This window comes from Punctularia strigosozonata, assembly GCF_000264995.1.
Source record: "Punctularia strigosozonata HHB-11173 SS5 unplaced genomic scaffold PUNSTscaffold_14, whole genome shotgun sequence".
Classification (NCBI taxonomy): Eukaryota; Fungi; Basidiomycota; class Agaricomycetes; order Corticiales; family Punctulariaceae; genus Punctularia; species Punctularia strigosozonata.
The window spans coordinates 165,062-179,825 of NW_006767446.1; the positions used below are offsets into that span (position 1 = coordinate 165,062).

The following is a 14,764-nucleotide window of genomic DNA, read 5'->3' on the forward strand; positions in this document are numbered from 1 at the left end:
TGGGGGCCCCCCCCCCCCCCCCCCCCTGCCAATACGATGCGGGACGTACCCTCGCGCAACGCACGGAGCAGGCGGCGCAAAATGCCTATAAGGTGACGTCACTCTCAGGTTCCATTCTTAGCCACGCGACGACAAATAGACGAACCTCGATGGTCCCGGCGGTCGTAAGTCGGCCGAGTAATCAAAATGTCAATGTCCCCGCAATCTGCCTTGCCTCTGTCGCCGTTATGCCGTCAGCGTCTCACGGCACCGATCGTCAAAATCAAGGAGACCCCGCACCTGCGAAAACTGCCCATGATGTTGATGTCGAGCCTCATATCGAGCTGCAGCGCTGCTTCGCGTTCAGCGTAACGTTCGAAAATGCTGAACGGGTAACGCCCGTATACGTACCGATAGGCCGAATCAAGTCAAATATAGCTTTCGCCTCCTCGCGGGGCATTCGCTCATTGATGTCTGACCGACCATCTTTAGCGACAGCTCGTCATCGACCGAGCGAGCATCGCACGCACCGTCATAGTGCTCCAGCCCGATCTTCTGCGCGTTGGTCAGCCTAACACCCCCCTTGCCCTGTCGGAGATCTTCCAACGTCCGACAGCCAGCATAATACCACTGAAACGCCGTATTCAGACCGACGCCATATATACCCATGAACAGGGACGTGACGCCGACGTCAGCGGTTTCCTCGAACTTGATCCGCCGCAGATCGCCCGTTTCGACAATCTCCATGATCTGTACGGGGGGGTAAATGACGCCCTGATCGGGATCGTCCGTGCGAGTCCGGACGAAACGCGGGCGCTCACCTTCTGCGCCGTCTTTTCGCCGACGCCGGGCAGCTTTTTCGCCTCCTCCAGGGACTTAATCCGCTTCGGATGGTTCTTGACCGCGCGGATGGCTGGTATCCATACTGAGGCGTCGTCATTCCGTGATCAAAGCGAAAGAAATCTACCTTTCTGGCCGCTGAACGCTCGCCAGTGAGCTTCGTCTCCTAATTTCTGTTTCTGTAGCTTGACGAGCTCCTCGAGCTACACGACGGCGTGGATTAGGGAGTGGGATTCAGAAGTTACGAGAACATGACTCGCCTTGTCGACAATATCCTGGTTGACGCACGGACCAGTCGTGCGCGCACCTTTGTTATCGCACGTCCACGGCGACATGCCCTACTCACCCAATTAAACGAGCCCATACCGCAACCAAAAGACCGAACGACTCACAAATATCATAGCGCTCATTTTTTCGTGTTCGTTAGGCTCCCGTTCCTCCTCGCTATCATCGCATCCCAAGTTCTGATAGTACATGAGCATTATCTTCATCGCATCATTTGTGAATAGGGACGCACGCCGCGATCTCGGTCTCTTTCGAGTTTAGCCTGCTGATAGAATTCCGCCAGAGGATCGCCTGTCGCCGTCTGCAGGCCGGCGGTGGAAACTACAATGAGACATAAGTAACATGATAGGTAAGTTATAGGATGGCACGCCTCACCGTCCTCGCTCGGCGGCGCAAGCGCAGACGAAGATGTCAGCGCGGTATCGGTCCTGGCCAGCGCTTCGCCTTCCCTTCTGCCGCGTCCGAAACGAGCGCGCTCAAGCTCTTCTTCGGAGTCCGATGCATACTTTGAATCATTATCATCAGACGAGAGCTCGCCGTATCGGCTCCGCCCGCTGTGCACGCTGGTCGATCGCGACCTGGATCTGGATCTATCCTCCGTGAAGGCGCTGGGCAGAACGATCGGCTCGGACCCGCACGCGCAAAAGACGGTGATATTGCACGTACGAGATGCTGCTCTTCTCGCTGTCCGTAACAGCGGCGGCGCCCACTGTCTTCTCACGTTTCAGAGCACTTTCTTTCTCCTGGCGCTTTCTGATCTCTTGGATCTCGGTGCCGACCCATTGGCGGGACTCGAAGGCAGCATATTTAACCATGTTCATCCGTTCGGTCTCCGGAGCCAGATATCTCGCTGGAATCGTGATGAACGTTCATGCACAGTAGACGGCGGTACTACAAATGTGCATTGTGCTTACGCGTTCCATCCTTCCGTTTCTCGAGCTTTAGGAACGGTGTTACGAATTCCCATTTTACCGTCGGTATATGGTCCGGGATTACTTCGCCTTTCTTCAAGCCCAAAACACCACGAAGCATCTGTAGGATGATAATCACGGTGAGACATCCCGTCGCAAGACATGCATCTCGCCACACACCCTCATCGTGACGTTCGAAGCGACGACTATATGCGTACAACGCTCAGCGTCAAATGTCGGCAACAACGTCGCGCCCCTTGAGAGCATCTGCGAATCCTATTAATGACATTCTTCATCGGATTGACTACACGCACTAGATCCATTCTCTTCTTGGTCATGTCACATGCGGCATCCCTGTTGCCGCCATAGTAGTACATCACCTTGTCCTTCAAGGGTCCATCGGCATATTTCAGCCGCTTTGTCTCGTCCGCCAATAGCTCCGTCGTGATTTTCGTAGCGTATTGCAAAGGAGTTAGACGTTCCGTATCCTTTTTTGCCTTGCCCTTGGATGCTGTTCGTTTCAACATCGACTCGGGCATTATCTGCGGCACTCTCCGCCTCGATGTACTCGCCACTAGCTTGGAGGAGCTTGCGGATGCCGAGGTCGCCGATAATACCACGGTGTCTCCGCGTGCGAGCTTGGAGGAGCTGGCATTTACGGACGACGAGGCTAGGTTTACGGTGGAAGATTTGGCTTTCGATATGGATGCTTTCTCGATTGGTTGCGCGGGCGGACGCTCGGTTTTTGGTTGGGTACTTGTCCTCACCTTCGCTTCCGTCGTCTTCCTGACGTCCACTTCAGACGACAACGTTGCATTTTCCGAGGAGCCAATCGCCTGATTTGCCGGTGCTTCGGATGATCCTTGAAGTTTCCGCTCGGATGAGACACCGGTTGGCATCGACGGATGAGCAGATCGAACATCCGCCAATGGCTCGGATTGTGGCACATCGCCCGCCGGCTTGGACCTCTCGGGATATATGCGTTCATTACTGTGAGTTGATTCTCGGTGATCTGGGTGGTGATGCACGTTTTCACAGGGACTGACGATGTCGTAGATTCATGTGGCGCAGTCTCAGCAACCTCTGGCTGTACATTCGGCCTGGGACGTTTTTCTTCGCTCCTGAGATCCTCATGAGAGGCTTTCCGTTTCTTCACAGACGTGCTTGCTTCGTTCGGCTTGGCTGTGATCGATAGGATTGCTTGTCGCGACGCTGCTTTACTTGAGGTTGAAGTTGGGGTATCGCTGATTCGGGCTTGCATCTCCTCCCAAAACTTGGAGATGCTTTCGCGTGGAGGCATATTTACAGTCCAATACGAAAGACTATGCACAGGCAGAACGTTCCGCGTCCTCGGCGTGGTGAAGATGGATAGGGTGTCGGAGAGATAGGGGTTTTAAGTCGCGCGCAAATCCAGCGTGACTCGCCGTGGGACGCGTCTTCACGTGCCTGTCACGCCGCGTTAGCCATCGCGTACGCAAACAAAAGGGACCCACAAGACTAATACAGCGGAGTTCGGTCTGCTAACGCCAGCTGTTGTCGATGGGCCATTTGCCATCCGCGGCAGCGGGGATGGAATGGATGAACACCCTATCTGATGGGTTGCGGGAAGGAGTGTCGACGTCTTGCTGGCGACGACGAGGACGACCATCTCCCCATTGTTCGTCTCGGACGCTCGACAGCCGCCATTGTTCGCTTGCAGGGACATCAAAATCTCTTCACAAGCGCACTTCGTAGCACGTGTAACGCACCTACTTTGCCTTACGAACACCACAGACAAACCTCATCAGCAAGGCCATCGACAGAAGATCACTCACGTCCAGACAGGACACGGGCTGCCAACTCTAGGTGGCGACCTGTGTTCTGCTTGATTGCCCTCCGATTTGCGCGGTCCGACTCGTGCGGACTGCTGAATCGTAGTGGAAGCTATAACCTCCATGGCTCGAATGTCTGGCGCGTCTCCTGCCGGAGACTCGGACGGTAGATTGATGGACCCGAATGACCCTCTTCCAGCACCTGGTCGTGTCCAGGTTGCAGGCGAACGCGATCAGGCAGCCGAGGACCACGGGGTGCCTCATGCAAATTCGGACGCTCACGCCCACGGCGAAGTACGCCTATTTCCTGATGGGCCGACCTCCACGGTTGAAGCTGTGTTTGACGGATACCGGGGCTACGTCCAGTCAGATGATGACTCAGATGCTGAGTCTACCGACTCGGACATCGAGCACTCCTTCTTCGTCGAGCGGCACGGCCGCCTCTTCCATTACCATGGTAATCTCCCGTACCCGCTCCCTGCGGATGAACTGGAGCAGAACGTGCGTCGATACTAGCTCTGACCTTTGTCAACGGCAATGACCGACTGTTCTCTGTGCAGAGACAGATTGTCCAGCATCTCTGCCTGCAACACCTGCTCGGCAGCAACTTCGTAGGGCCGGTGCCGGAACTCCTCTCTCCGGATGGCGGAGAGGGAGATATATGTGTTCTCGATCTGGGCACCGGGACAGGGAGATGGTACGACTTGGTTGCTACGTGCCCTCGTGTGCCTCATTCGCTTTAGGGTCATGGAAATGGCGCATCAATACCCAACAGCTCACTTTGTTGGCATTGACATAGGTGTGTATCCAGTCTCTTGGTGCTGACACGCAGCTTGTTCAATTTTATTTCTGCAGTGCCGATTTATCCGGCTTCCGACTTCGAGAACGTTACTTTTCAGCTGGGCAACATCATGGAGCCTCTGAACTTCGCGAACGAGAGCTTTGATATTGTACATGCGCGATGCATCTCGACTAGCGTACGTTCTTGTTTCCCCGTGTGAAACACTGTGCATTTACTTCGGTACGCAAACAGGTTCGCGACTATCCGGAACTTCTTCGCGAAATAGCCCGCGTACTCAAGCCTGGAGGCCTCTTCATCGGCGGAGAATGGGCCCGCCGTGCTTCGTTTGCGCCCCATCGTGATCCTGACCGCGATCTTGCTGTGCACGCTCCAGGCATTCAGGCCATGTTCGAGGCGATCTCTAGCGGTTTGCGCGATCGCAAGGGTATTGACCGTGCCTTCGGGCCCGTCATGGCGGCGTGGCTGTCCGACACTGGCGTTTTCAATTACATCGTCGAGGAGAAATTCTACATGCCCATCGGAGATTGGCCGACGCACGCGGACGCCAGCGCGCTCCGGGGTGTCGACTACGCTGCCCGGTTTTCTCGCATGAGTCCCGATGATATAACGGACCACCTCAAAATCGTCGGAAACTACTTCCGGGCAGTTATCGATCGGTACGCCAAGAACATGTGCCCGATGCTGCTCGAGTCTGGCAATCCTTTGCAGAGTGTCAAGGACCTTCTGCGCCGATATCGCCACGACCTCCGCCACGTCGAGGGCATGGTCTGCGTGTATCACGCCGTCCACGCCCGCAAAATGTGATCGTTACAGGCTTTGTCTGCTTTTGTACAACATCCCCGTTTTTTTTATCTTGCTGTCCTGCTTTGACTCGCTTTCGCCGTTCAAAAGCCAAAAAAAAAAAAAAAAAAACGCTTTCTTGATTGCTATGGTGTCCCATATGCCGCCCGTAGTATCCGCACTTTGATGTACGATATACGTCCAAACGCTTCGGCGACACGTAAGTCATGCTTTGTCCCTAAACGATCCCGAGTCTTCTCGTTTCGCTCATCGAGTAATTCACCAGGCCCACCCATTGCGGTTGTTCAATAGTACGCGACTAGCAGCGCTGCACGGTCGGAAACCACGTCGACTCCGTTCCGCGCCTGGCGACTAAGCGCTACCGGTCGGCGCGTCCTCCGAACTAGAAACCTACTCGCAGAGGCAAGCGAAGCAGTTCCTACGAGGGTATCGCTACGACCTGCGACTCCTGCTTCCATTTGTAATGACTGCTTTCCTTCCGTGCTGTTATCCTGCTTTGACTGCCACTTCATATCATCGCGTTACCCCGCTTTGCCTCGCTTGTTGCTACGATTCTGTGTCCACAATGCTTTCCGTAACACGCGCCAAGTCATGTACGATATCGATGGTGAAATACTTAGGCGTTCTACTCCGTAACATCTATTACAGACCGAGCTCGTCGGCGTGGGGAAGGTAGGTAATGTCTCCAACTGCAACGTAGGTCGGCTTGCTCTTGAGAAGAGCGGAGGTAGCCTTCGAGAACGCGGAAGCATCGACCTTGTCAAATGCGGACAGCGCGCCATCGAGCGAAGCCTCAGAGCCGGCCAGAACCTGGATGGCAGATGTGAGAGCAAGTCCTTAACATGGGCACCATAAAGGCATACCTTTGCACCGAGGATGGAGACGAGTCCCTCCCTGGAGTCAACAGCGCTCGCAGCAGCGAACTTGGCCTTCGCGACGGCCTTCTTGACATCCTCCTGCTTCAAGCTACCAGCCTCCTTGAGCGCAGCAACGGCAGCTTTGCCGGCTTCCTTCACGCCCGCGGGGGTGCTGCCCTCGACGAGAAGGCCGAAGAGCGACGCGTCCGAGTACGGAATATATACGCTCTTGACCGAAGTGCCCTCAGGTAGCGCGGCGGCGATCGGCGACGTGCCCTGCGACCACTTGACGGCAGGCTCGACCGAGAGATGCGCAGCGAGCGCGGCGACCTCAGGCGTGGGGGCTCCGGTGGTGCCGAAACCGATGAAGACGCTCGAGGGGCCGTCCGCGGCTAAGCGCGACTCGCCACCAAAGTACTTGGTCGCACCAGTCGATGGCGCGCTGCTGGAGGAAGCGCTCGCGCCAGACAGACCCTGCTCGACGAGCTTGGCGAGGGTGGACTGGTCGATGCCAGTGCCGAGGAAAGCGAAGTTGCCCTTGGCAAAGGCGGAAGATGCGAAAGCCTTTACCTCCTCGTGGGTGATACCGCTGTGCGAAGGGGCGAAGAGGGGCAAGCCGAGTCCATTCCGGAAGGCAAGGGCGTGGGCGAGCTCGAGTGCCCGGGTCGCAGAATCCTGCGACGCCGCGGTAGACTCCGCCTCGACGACGGGGGCGACAGATTCGTTGAGTTCGTGACGGGTGAACTTCGAGGAGGTGATGAAAGAGGTGAGGAGGTCGACAAAGTATGACCTGCAGAGAAATCAGCACGAGTGATGGAAACATAGCAGGCGAAAACACCACATACTCGTCGCCGCGCAGGAAATCAGCAGTCACGGTGAGGTATTCCCTGGAAAGCCCAGCGTGCAGAACACCACCATACAGTTCCGCTTCCCTCACAGTTCCCAAACCCGATCGCTTCCCGGTGCTCTACAAACACGAGAACCGCGTCAATCGCCTCTCCCATAGCAAGCCGTAGAACAGCAGTCCGCTAGCGCATTGCTTACCTTGAAAGCAAAGTTTTTCAACGTATGCGCAACGCCAGGCTTGGGGTCGAATCGACTGCCGGCCTTAACGAGGAGGGTGACCGAGGACGTGGGCTGGCCGTGGTCGGCCGCAGCGACCTTGACGCCTGCGCTCTCGACGACAGTGGCGAAGTTGCGCGCTACGCGTGCGCTGCGCGCCGCGGACGACCTTGCGCTGGCGGCGAACATGGAGATTTTGGAGGACGAAACGTGGTGAACGGTGCGTTTGGCGAGTGAGCGACTCCGGATTTGTCCGGACGCCAGCTGTACAGCCTTGGTCTGAAGTATGTACTGATGCTTCAGTGCCCTGCCAGCACACCTTCCGGCACGCTGGATGCGGAAATTATTCACGATTTGAATGGTAGGAAATGAAGCGCCTTCATGGACGCTAAAGCATGTCTTCCTTTTCAGCGAACTAGTGTTCGCGTCGCGCAGAGAGCGCCGGGTTGTTCACTGCATCAATATGCCCTTTGTGAGTATCGTCTGAACATCCCATGACAATACATCGGAGGGACATTAGTGTACATTGAGCAAACACAAGCAAGCGTGGGGCAGACATACAACACCCAAAGCAGCAATATCATACCGCGACTCGCAAGAGATCATGACGACTCGCCGTCCACCTTCGCCTTCTTCGCAACACTCTGTATCACGGGCACGGTGGCCCCCCGGGTGCCGGTAAACGGTCCACCGTCAGGCTCGACGGCACGCTTCCTCTTATCGCCAGCCGTCTCCTCCCCGGCCTTTTTCTCGCCGCCCTCGCTCTTCTCGCCTCCCTTGCCCTCGCTCTTCTCGCCTCCCCTGGGCTTGCTGTCCCGGTCGCCTCCCCGTCCACCACCGCGACCACCACGACCGCCTCGCCCGCGGCTGCGCCCACGGCCACGACCGCCTCGAGAGCCCTTGTCGGAGCGCTGGTTACTGGAGAACAGGCGCTTCGCAGCGTGCTGCAGACGATCAACCTCGAACTTGCGCTCTTCCTCCTCTGAAAAAATAAAACGACGGAGATCAGGATGACAAGTATCTGAAACATGTGAATATGTACGTACCGTCGCAGAGCGACCATGTCACGGTGTTGCCGTTCATGGTCTTCACGTTGTCCTTCACGTACTGGATCTCTTCCTCCGTGAGCGGTTTGTCGAAGCCGAGGAGGCCCCAATCGCTGCCCTTCTCGTATTGAATGAACGGCACACGGGCGAAGCGTTCACGCATGGGCCCCTGGATGGCAAACCGTCAGCTGCATCCAGTAAAGGTTTATAGAGGTCCACAAACCTTGACTTCGTTGTAATCACACTCCCCTCCGCACCCCTCGAACTTCAAGGACGCTCCCTTGACCGTTTCGAACATATCCTCGTCCGCGTGACCTTCCCCGTCCTTCTCATCCACCGGTATCTTCTGGCCCATAAATTCGATACTGACGGACGGCTTCGGCTTGGCCTTCTCCTCGCCACCTTTACCTCCCTTCTCCTTGGCCATCTCGCGGAAAGCGTTGAAGCCCTTCCGGGACGGGGTGGAGAGCATGTCCTTCCGGATCTCGGCGGCCTTGCCAGTGAGGCCTTTTTCTTTGATTTTCATCTCGCAGTACGCCTCTCTGCGACGCCCATGCATAAGAGCGCGTCGTACCCGGGGATATACTGGTGAACATACTTGGTCATGATGAGGAGAGGCTCGCCATTCCATGACGGCTTAGGGTCAGCGTTGAGGAATCTGGACACGGAGTCGAAATCCGAGAACTCGACGAACACGGAGCCCTACGGCGATATCGTAGTTAAGGAGCGCAAAATTCGACACGATGGATCCAAGATAACGCACCTTGAACTCCTTTTCATTCGAACGGCGCATACGAACGGCGTTCGTGCGACCGTATTTCTCGAAATATTCTTCGAGTTTTGTCTGGAGATCAGGCGTTTCCGTACCAAACCCTTTCTAGAAGTGCTGACATCAGAGGTCGTAAGGCATTAGCCAAGATGGGTTGAACTCACGGCATAGATACTCCTCTCCATCTGCCCCTTCGGCTCCTGCACTTCATTTTTCCTCCTCACGTTCGTCCCGTCCTCGCTCACTTCGAGCTGGTCGCTCTTCTTGCGGAGCGCGTTGGCAACCCATTCGACGCCTAGCGGGGTGTAGTCCCGCATGCGCTTGAAGGATGCTACGGTAGATATAGGTACCCAGTGCTCCGGGTTGGCAGTGTGAAGGGACCACATGAATCTATGGGTTTCAATTCAGTAACATCGCAAGATTATGGGAAAGGGAAGGTATACCGGTCATATGGAAGATTCGAGTCTGCGAAGTAAAACTCGACTGTTGCAGGGGAATGAAGAGAAGCTTTAGTGTCATGTTTCCAAGGCGAAACAACTCATACTCTGCCTGGCAGCCTTGAGCATTTTTGTGTCCTCATCTCCGCTTAAGGGAGCTGGAGCAGCTGCTTCAGCTGAAGCCTCCGTTACAGGAGCGTCCGTTGCAGCAGGCGCATCCTCGGTGGGTTTGTCGACGACTATGGGCTCTGGGGCGGTGGATTCCGACATTTTGATGATGGCTGAGTCTTGAGTAGTACAAAACAGAGAGCAGGGCAACGACAAGGAGACTATAAGTTAAGGAGCTTATGACTTGGACACGGGAGCATGCAGTTGATTCAAGCTGCCGCTGCCCCTCCGTGAATTTCTATCTAATCGGGAAAATAGACTAGCCTGCGGGACTAAAGGTCGCACTTTAATCTCCGACGAGCGCACTTCGCGTGCGGCTTCGCGCGGCAATGTCCGGAGTGCCAATCATCCGAGTGGAAGTTCTGCTGGGCCCGAGCCTGGCGCGCGGCGGAAGATGGGAATTGCGGCCAATCACGAGTTCCATTCACGACGGGTTGCGCTTCAGAAACGCAAGGGAGGAAACAAAATGACAACGGCAGATCTGGGCGCTGGTTCGAACAGCGCCACGCAACCGCACCCTCCCCCACCTGCTCCCCGTCGTCCCGCCCTTTGGCACCCCCTCAAATAAGGCTTTTCCTCGCGATTTCCTGCGCAAACGATGTCCACGGACGTGGAAATGCTGCCTGACGTTGATAATTCGCCTCCCAGTCCACAAGAAGAAGTTATGGATGACGACAGCGCATCGAACTCGCCTTCACAACCCTCAAGCGAAGATGAGGAACCGGGTGCAAACGAGGACGAAGACGACGAAGACGACGAGGACGAGGACGGTGACGACTCTTCTGCTAGCGAACAGGGCGACGGCGACGGTGAGGGCGACGGCGACGAGGGCGAGCCGGAGCTCGAGCCTGAGAACGCGGAGGAATCCATCGCTGTGGAAGAGCCCGCCACCGCCGCGCCCGATATCGACGCCTCCGCTTCCGCTTCCTCTGCTCCAAATAAACCTCTTACAGTACGCAAGAAACGCAAGCCGCGTTCACCGTCGCCGGTAGCGGCGCCGCCACCCCCTCCGCCATTGGTGAGTAGTTGGTTCAGGAGTCGATTGCCTCGATTAGCCGCCGGGTGATAGACTCCACCTCGCGTCCCACGCGACTTTCCTTTCTACTCAATAACCTGAGACTACACCGTACTCTTTCGACGTCGTGCCTTCAGTTGGTTATGTGCATGCTTTGAGCTTGTGTCATCACAACGAGCCTTGTATGATGTTATTTATCTTCATCTTTCTCCTTTGCCGGTGCATTCGTCGAGAGCACTGCTGATAACGTTCCAGCCTACTATCCGCCTGTCAATCAAATTGGGAGGGCCTTCGAAGTACGAAGTCGACGTAGTGTCGCTTGCGAAGTCCACCGGTCAATTGCCAAAGGACGAATCGACTGTACCTACCATAGTTAATGACGTCGACGACGAGGCCGAGGACGAAGGTGCGAAGGCCAAAGATGCGGGCGTCAAAAGTGAAGCCGAAGGAGTCAAGAGTGAAGGCGAGGGTAAACGAAGGGTATGTCGACCTCATATCCACCTTCCTGCACCTTCCTGTAGTTACCGACTCCTCCGTAGCGGCGGCGGAAACCCAACAACGCGCATTACGACCTGAACGACCCCTTCATCGACGATTCGGACCTGGCCATCGACGAGCGCTCGTTCATCGCTCAGACGAAGATGCAAGGCTTCTACGTCTCCGCCGGCGAAGTCGCACTCCTCAAGGAAAAGACGCCGAAGAAGCCACACTCTCGCAAACCTCTCCTGCTGCCACTACCGCCGCCCAGTCAACCCATGCTTGGTGAGAGCTCCAGCGCGAGTGCGGCGGGTCCGAGCAGGATGAGCCCCAACGATGTAAGCTATAGCATGGGTGAGCAGCGTTCCTGTCTCGTGATGCTTTCCGGTTGCTCTTCGCTCACCTTCATGGTTCTCAGATGGGACAAGAGATTCGCCGATCGCCGTTCCCTCTGATGGTGAAGACGACAAGCATGGGCTGAAGCGCAAGGCGAGTGATAGCGTCCAGCCAGTCAGCTGGGGCCCCAGCGATGCCAAATCCGGAAAAAAGAGAAAGGGCAACGTCGATATTGTGAGCCACCTCCAGATCGTGAGCCACAGAAGTTCCGCGCTCATTCGAGACTATCAGCGTCCATTCCACCCCGAGTTGCAAGTGATGATCGATAGGTTGAAGGTCCTCATCGCGATGGGTGCGTTACATATTTCTCATTGCTGACATGACGACGACATTGAAACGCTTGCTCCAGAGAACTGGGAGAAAAAAGGCAAGTTCCCACAGAGCCTCAAACCCCATCTTGCAGCCCTCGCTATCAAAGCCATACGTCTGAACGAATACGACGACAACTTCTTCAACCTCATGCCGACCATATTCCCCTACAACCGATTCACCATGGCCGTAAATTATTTCTGATTCTGTCACCGTGATCAGTCGTTGATTCTTTGTTGGTCTCGCAGAAACTCATCAAGCGTACGGTCATGCACGATCACATTCGGATACTAGTGGACCGTCAAGAGGTACTCTTGGCAGAGCTGAGGCAGATGGCTGTCGAAGGTTTCCCGAAGGCGCAAGAGGAGCATGAGCGGGCCGTTGCGAACTGGGGTACGTTACACCTTAGCCTCCAATGACTCTTTCTCTGATGTCGACTACCCCCTTTGTCAGAGAGGAAGCAACAACAGAAACACGAAGCCAGTCACGATAGTGTCCCGGCTTCAGCAGAAGGCACGCCGGTGCCGACGCCCTCCCAAGGTCCCGGCCAGAACCCTGACGAAAGCATGAAAGACGAGAAGTCGCACCCGCCGCCGCAGAAGTATAAGTTAACGGAGGCGATGAAGAACACGATCTGGGCGCTGGTTTGCATCAGCAACGAGTGTTGTCGGATCGAGAACGAGAAGAAGTGAGTATCTCGGCATCCTCTACGGCAACCGACTCGCTCGGATGTGACACAACATGCTCATCACGATTCACATAACAGTCAACTGGAGGGGGTTGTGACCATGGTCAGCGATCAAGGTCTGAGGAAGGCCTTATACCAGAAGGTTCGCATTGTCTACCTTCACTTCGATGCATAGCGTAAACACTCGATCTCAGATCGTTGCTGCATTCCCGGAGGGATGGATGACCTCTGGCCAGATCTCACGAGAAAGTACGTCACTGCACAAGGTTTCGTAGCAGAGTTTTTGTCGCTGACATTCGCTCTAGTGAGCATTCTCAAGAAGAAATACGAGAAAGAGGACAAGATGGACCAGGATGATTAGACCTTCGGACAGGCTTCATCTCCTATGTGTAGAATGACGGGTTCGGTTCTTCGCCTATTGTGTGCTCTTCTTACCCAGTACTATCTGTATTGCCCACCTAGCTACTATACCTTATTGCCTCTATGGACGACCACTTGGTGCTCCTCTTCTGCTTGACGTTCGTGCGCTGCGCTACGTGTACTCAACGTCGTGTATATTCTACATTGCAGCTTTTTACATCTGGAAGATCTGAAGAGAACGAATGCGACCATGACAAATCGCGTGACGCGTTTGTCTGACTTGACTGTGCCATTCGCGAAGACGAAATAGGGTTTAGGAGCCCAAAGGCCCGAAGAACATCTAGGAAAGGTCCTCTCCCCACAACATCACTGTGTTTGAGTTTAGCAGGGGCATAATAGCCCATCTTTATGTGATCGAAGTCTGTCGACTCCTTGAAGGCTGAATGGTCCCGGTAGAGGTTGCGGCACCAGCTGATGCATCACGTTTTCGTTAACCATCTCGTGTCACGATGGCTTCCATGTACCACTCAATTTTAGGATAGTCGTGGCGTACCATATACCTGCTGGTTTGTAGACATCCCTGCTTTATAAACTCCGTGGTTGATTGTGTTATAAGCTGGGTGAACGAGAATCGTGTATGAGCATTCCTTCTGGTTATCATGTCCAACATACTCCATATATTCACTTCATCGATCTCTTCGCTGATTTCGGCAGGATAAAGACGGAGTGCTCGACCTTCTTCCGGAATGAACGCATAAAACTTGGAACTGAGAATCCTGATAGCTCGCTGCTTTCATTGAGTTAGAGGCGATCCCGGTGGGCATAGATATACACAGGTTGATAGATTTGAAGTTGTCGTAGTCCCGTGCGGCCAAGCTTGAAGGCACCGCCGAGCCGGCGACGCAGACAGAAACCGAGACTATCATGCATTGCACTTGCGATGACATCTTTTGCGCAGTCTCGTGATAGCCGCTACGCCCTCGCCTCGACATATAGTGAACCAGCGGTAAAGGGCGTAATTTGTAATCCTGTTGCCCAGTAGCGTCCCTGGAGGGTGCAAAAGAGAACAGCACACATCTGTGCATGACGAATGATCGTAAAACCCTTCGTCATCTCGGGAGAAGTCGTTTACCCATGGCGTAAGGCATCCATACAGTCTGCCCCTGCGTGCGGGTTCCTATCATGCTTCTTCACCGTTATGACTGCGATCTTGGATACTTATTGCATGGCCGGCCGAGGTCTAACGATGCGGCAACCGTGATGAGAGAGCGGATCCCATGTTAGGCAGAGCTTACTCTGCTTGTAGCAGAGTACTTGAGGCGGTCGTGGGCAGTGCGAAGCGAAACGGATCTCGGAACGAAGCATTGCGAATAGGTCCGAAAGGACGATATCATGGCGCGCAGCCAACCGAGCTCGCTGGCGCCGGCGCGCAGTCGGCAACGGGGTCAGCGGATCATGCATACTATATAGTCCATGTGACCTCGTCCCAGACCTACGTGTATGGCCATGTTAGGGGGTGGCAGGACACGGTGAAAGAAGACGAAGGGTACCGATGTCTGGCGCACATATGTACGTACGCGTTCGGGGTCTACGCACGCGACGCCTTCCAGTGTCGACCAAAGCGTTTTCTTGCAACTCGATGACTGGAACGCGTTCGGACGTTCCTTGGCCTCCAGCGATGGGCGTTGATACCGTAAGGCCAACGATCATGTTCCGCAATCGCGTCTTTCGGTCTATCTGTCAAGCATCAG

At 55.2% G+C, this 14,764-nt stretch overlaps 6 protein-coding genes across 6 annotated transcripts in view; 2 read left to right on the forward strand and 4 right to left on the reverse strand.

The window, feature by feature from the left end:
- PUNSTDRAFT_75013 (Nucleotidyltransferase) overlaps positions 1-218 on the reverse strand; it is a gene marked incomplete at both ends in the record, with an annotated part of 1,471 nt that extends 1,253 nt beyond the window's left edge. Inside the window, 2 exons of the mRNA XM_007387448.1 lie at positions 50-85; positions 146-218. Coding sequence (XP_007387510.1) covers positions 50-85; positions 146-218 — 109 coding nt within the window. The remainder of the gene's footprint in view (positions 1-49; positions 86-145) is intronic.
- A 3,731-nt stretch (positions 219-3,949) lies between these two features.
- PUNSTDRAFT_46973 (S-adenosyl-L-methionine-dependent methyltransferase) lies at positions 3,950-5,432 on the forward strand (the record flags this gene model as incomplete). Its single annotated transcript, XM_007387449.1, has 5 exons — positions 3,950-4,327; positions 4,387-4,523; positions 4,570-4,625; positions 4,682-4,803; positions 4,860-5,432. The coding sequence occupies 5 exons, from the start codon at positions 3,950-3,952 to the stop codon at positions 5,430-5,432; spliced, it is 1,266 nt and encodes a 421-aa protein (XP_007387511.1).
- A 639-nt stretch (positions 5,433-6,071) lies between these two features.
- On the reverse strand, positions 6,072-7,537 carry PUNSTDRAFT_75017 (LuxS/MPP-like metallohydrolase; the record flags this gene model as incomplete). The annotated part of the gene is made up of 4 exons (XM_007387450.1): positions 6,072-6,239; positions 6,293-7,076; positions 7,132-7,253; positions 7,331-7,537. 4 exons carry the CDS (start codon positions 7,535-7,537, stop codon positions 6,072-6,074), a joined length of 1,281 nt encoding a protein of 426 aa, XP_007387512.1.
- Positions 7,538-7,842: 305 nt separating this feature from the next.
- On the reverse strand, positions 7,843-10,123 carry PUNSTDRAFT_55034 (uncharacterized protein). Its single transcript, XM_007387451.1, has 8 exons — positions 9,708-10,123; positions 9,607-9,646; positions 9,328-9,553; positions 9,158-9,271; positions 8,993-9,096; positions 8,618-8,936; positions 8,395-8,563; positions 7,843-8,330 (listed from the first exon to the last, which is right to left on the reverse strand). The coding sequence occupies exons 1-8, from the start codon at positions 9,727-9,729 to the stop codon at positions 7,951-7,953; spliced, it is 1,374 nt and encodes a 457-aa protein (XP_007387513.1). The 5' UTR covers positions 9,730-10,123; the 3' UTR covers positions 7,843-7,950.
- An 82-nt stretch (positions 10,124-10,205) lies between these two features.
- Positions 10,206-13,134, forward strand: PUNSTDRAFT_55035 (uncharacterized protein). The gene is made up of 11 exons (XM_007387452.1): positions 10,206-10,786; positions 11,039-11,263; positions 11,323-11,614; positions 11,679-11,830; positions 11,888-11,948; positions 12,006-12,154; positions 12,214-12,358; positions 12,419-12,653; positions 12,732-12,795; positions 12,848-12,902; positions 12,959-13,134. The coding sequence occupies exons 1-11, from the start codon at positions 10,367-10,369 to the stop codon at positions 13,012-13,014; spliced, it is 1,854 nt and encodes a 617-aa protein (XP_007387514.1). The 5' UTR covers positions 10,206-10,366; the 3' UTR covers positions 13,015-13,134.
- A 955-nt stretch (positions 13,135-14,089) lies between these two features.
- PUNSTDRAFT_55036 (uncharacterized protein) lies at positions 14,090-14,673 on the reverse strand. The gene is made up of 2 exons (XM_007387453.1): positions 14,564-14,673; positions 14,090-14,505 (listed from the first exon to the last, which is right to left on the reverse strand). The coding sequence occupies exon 2, from the start codon at positions 14,472-14,474 to the stop codon at positions 14,232-14,234; it is 243 nt and encodes an 80-aa protein (XP_007387515.1). The 5' UTR covers positions 14,475-14,505; positions 14,564-14,673; the 3' UTR covers positions 14,090-14,231.
- Between the last annotated feature and the right edge of the window lie 91 nt (positions 14,674-14,764).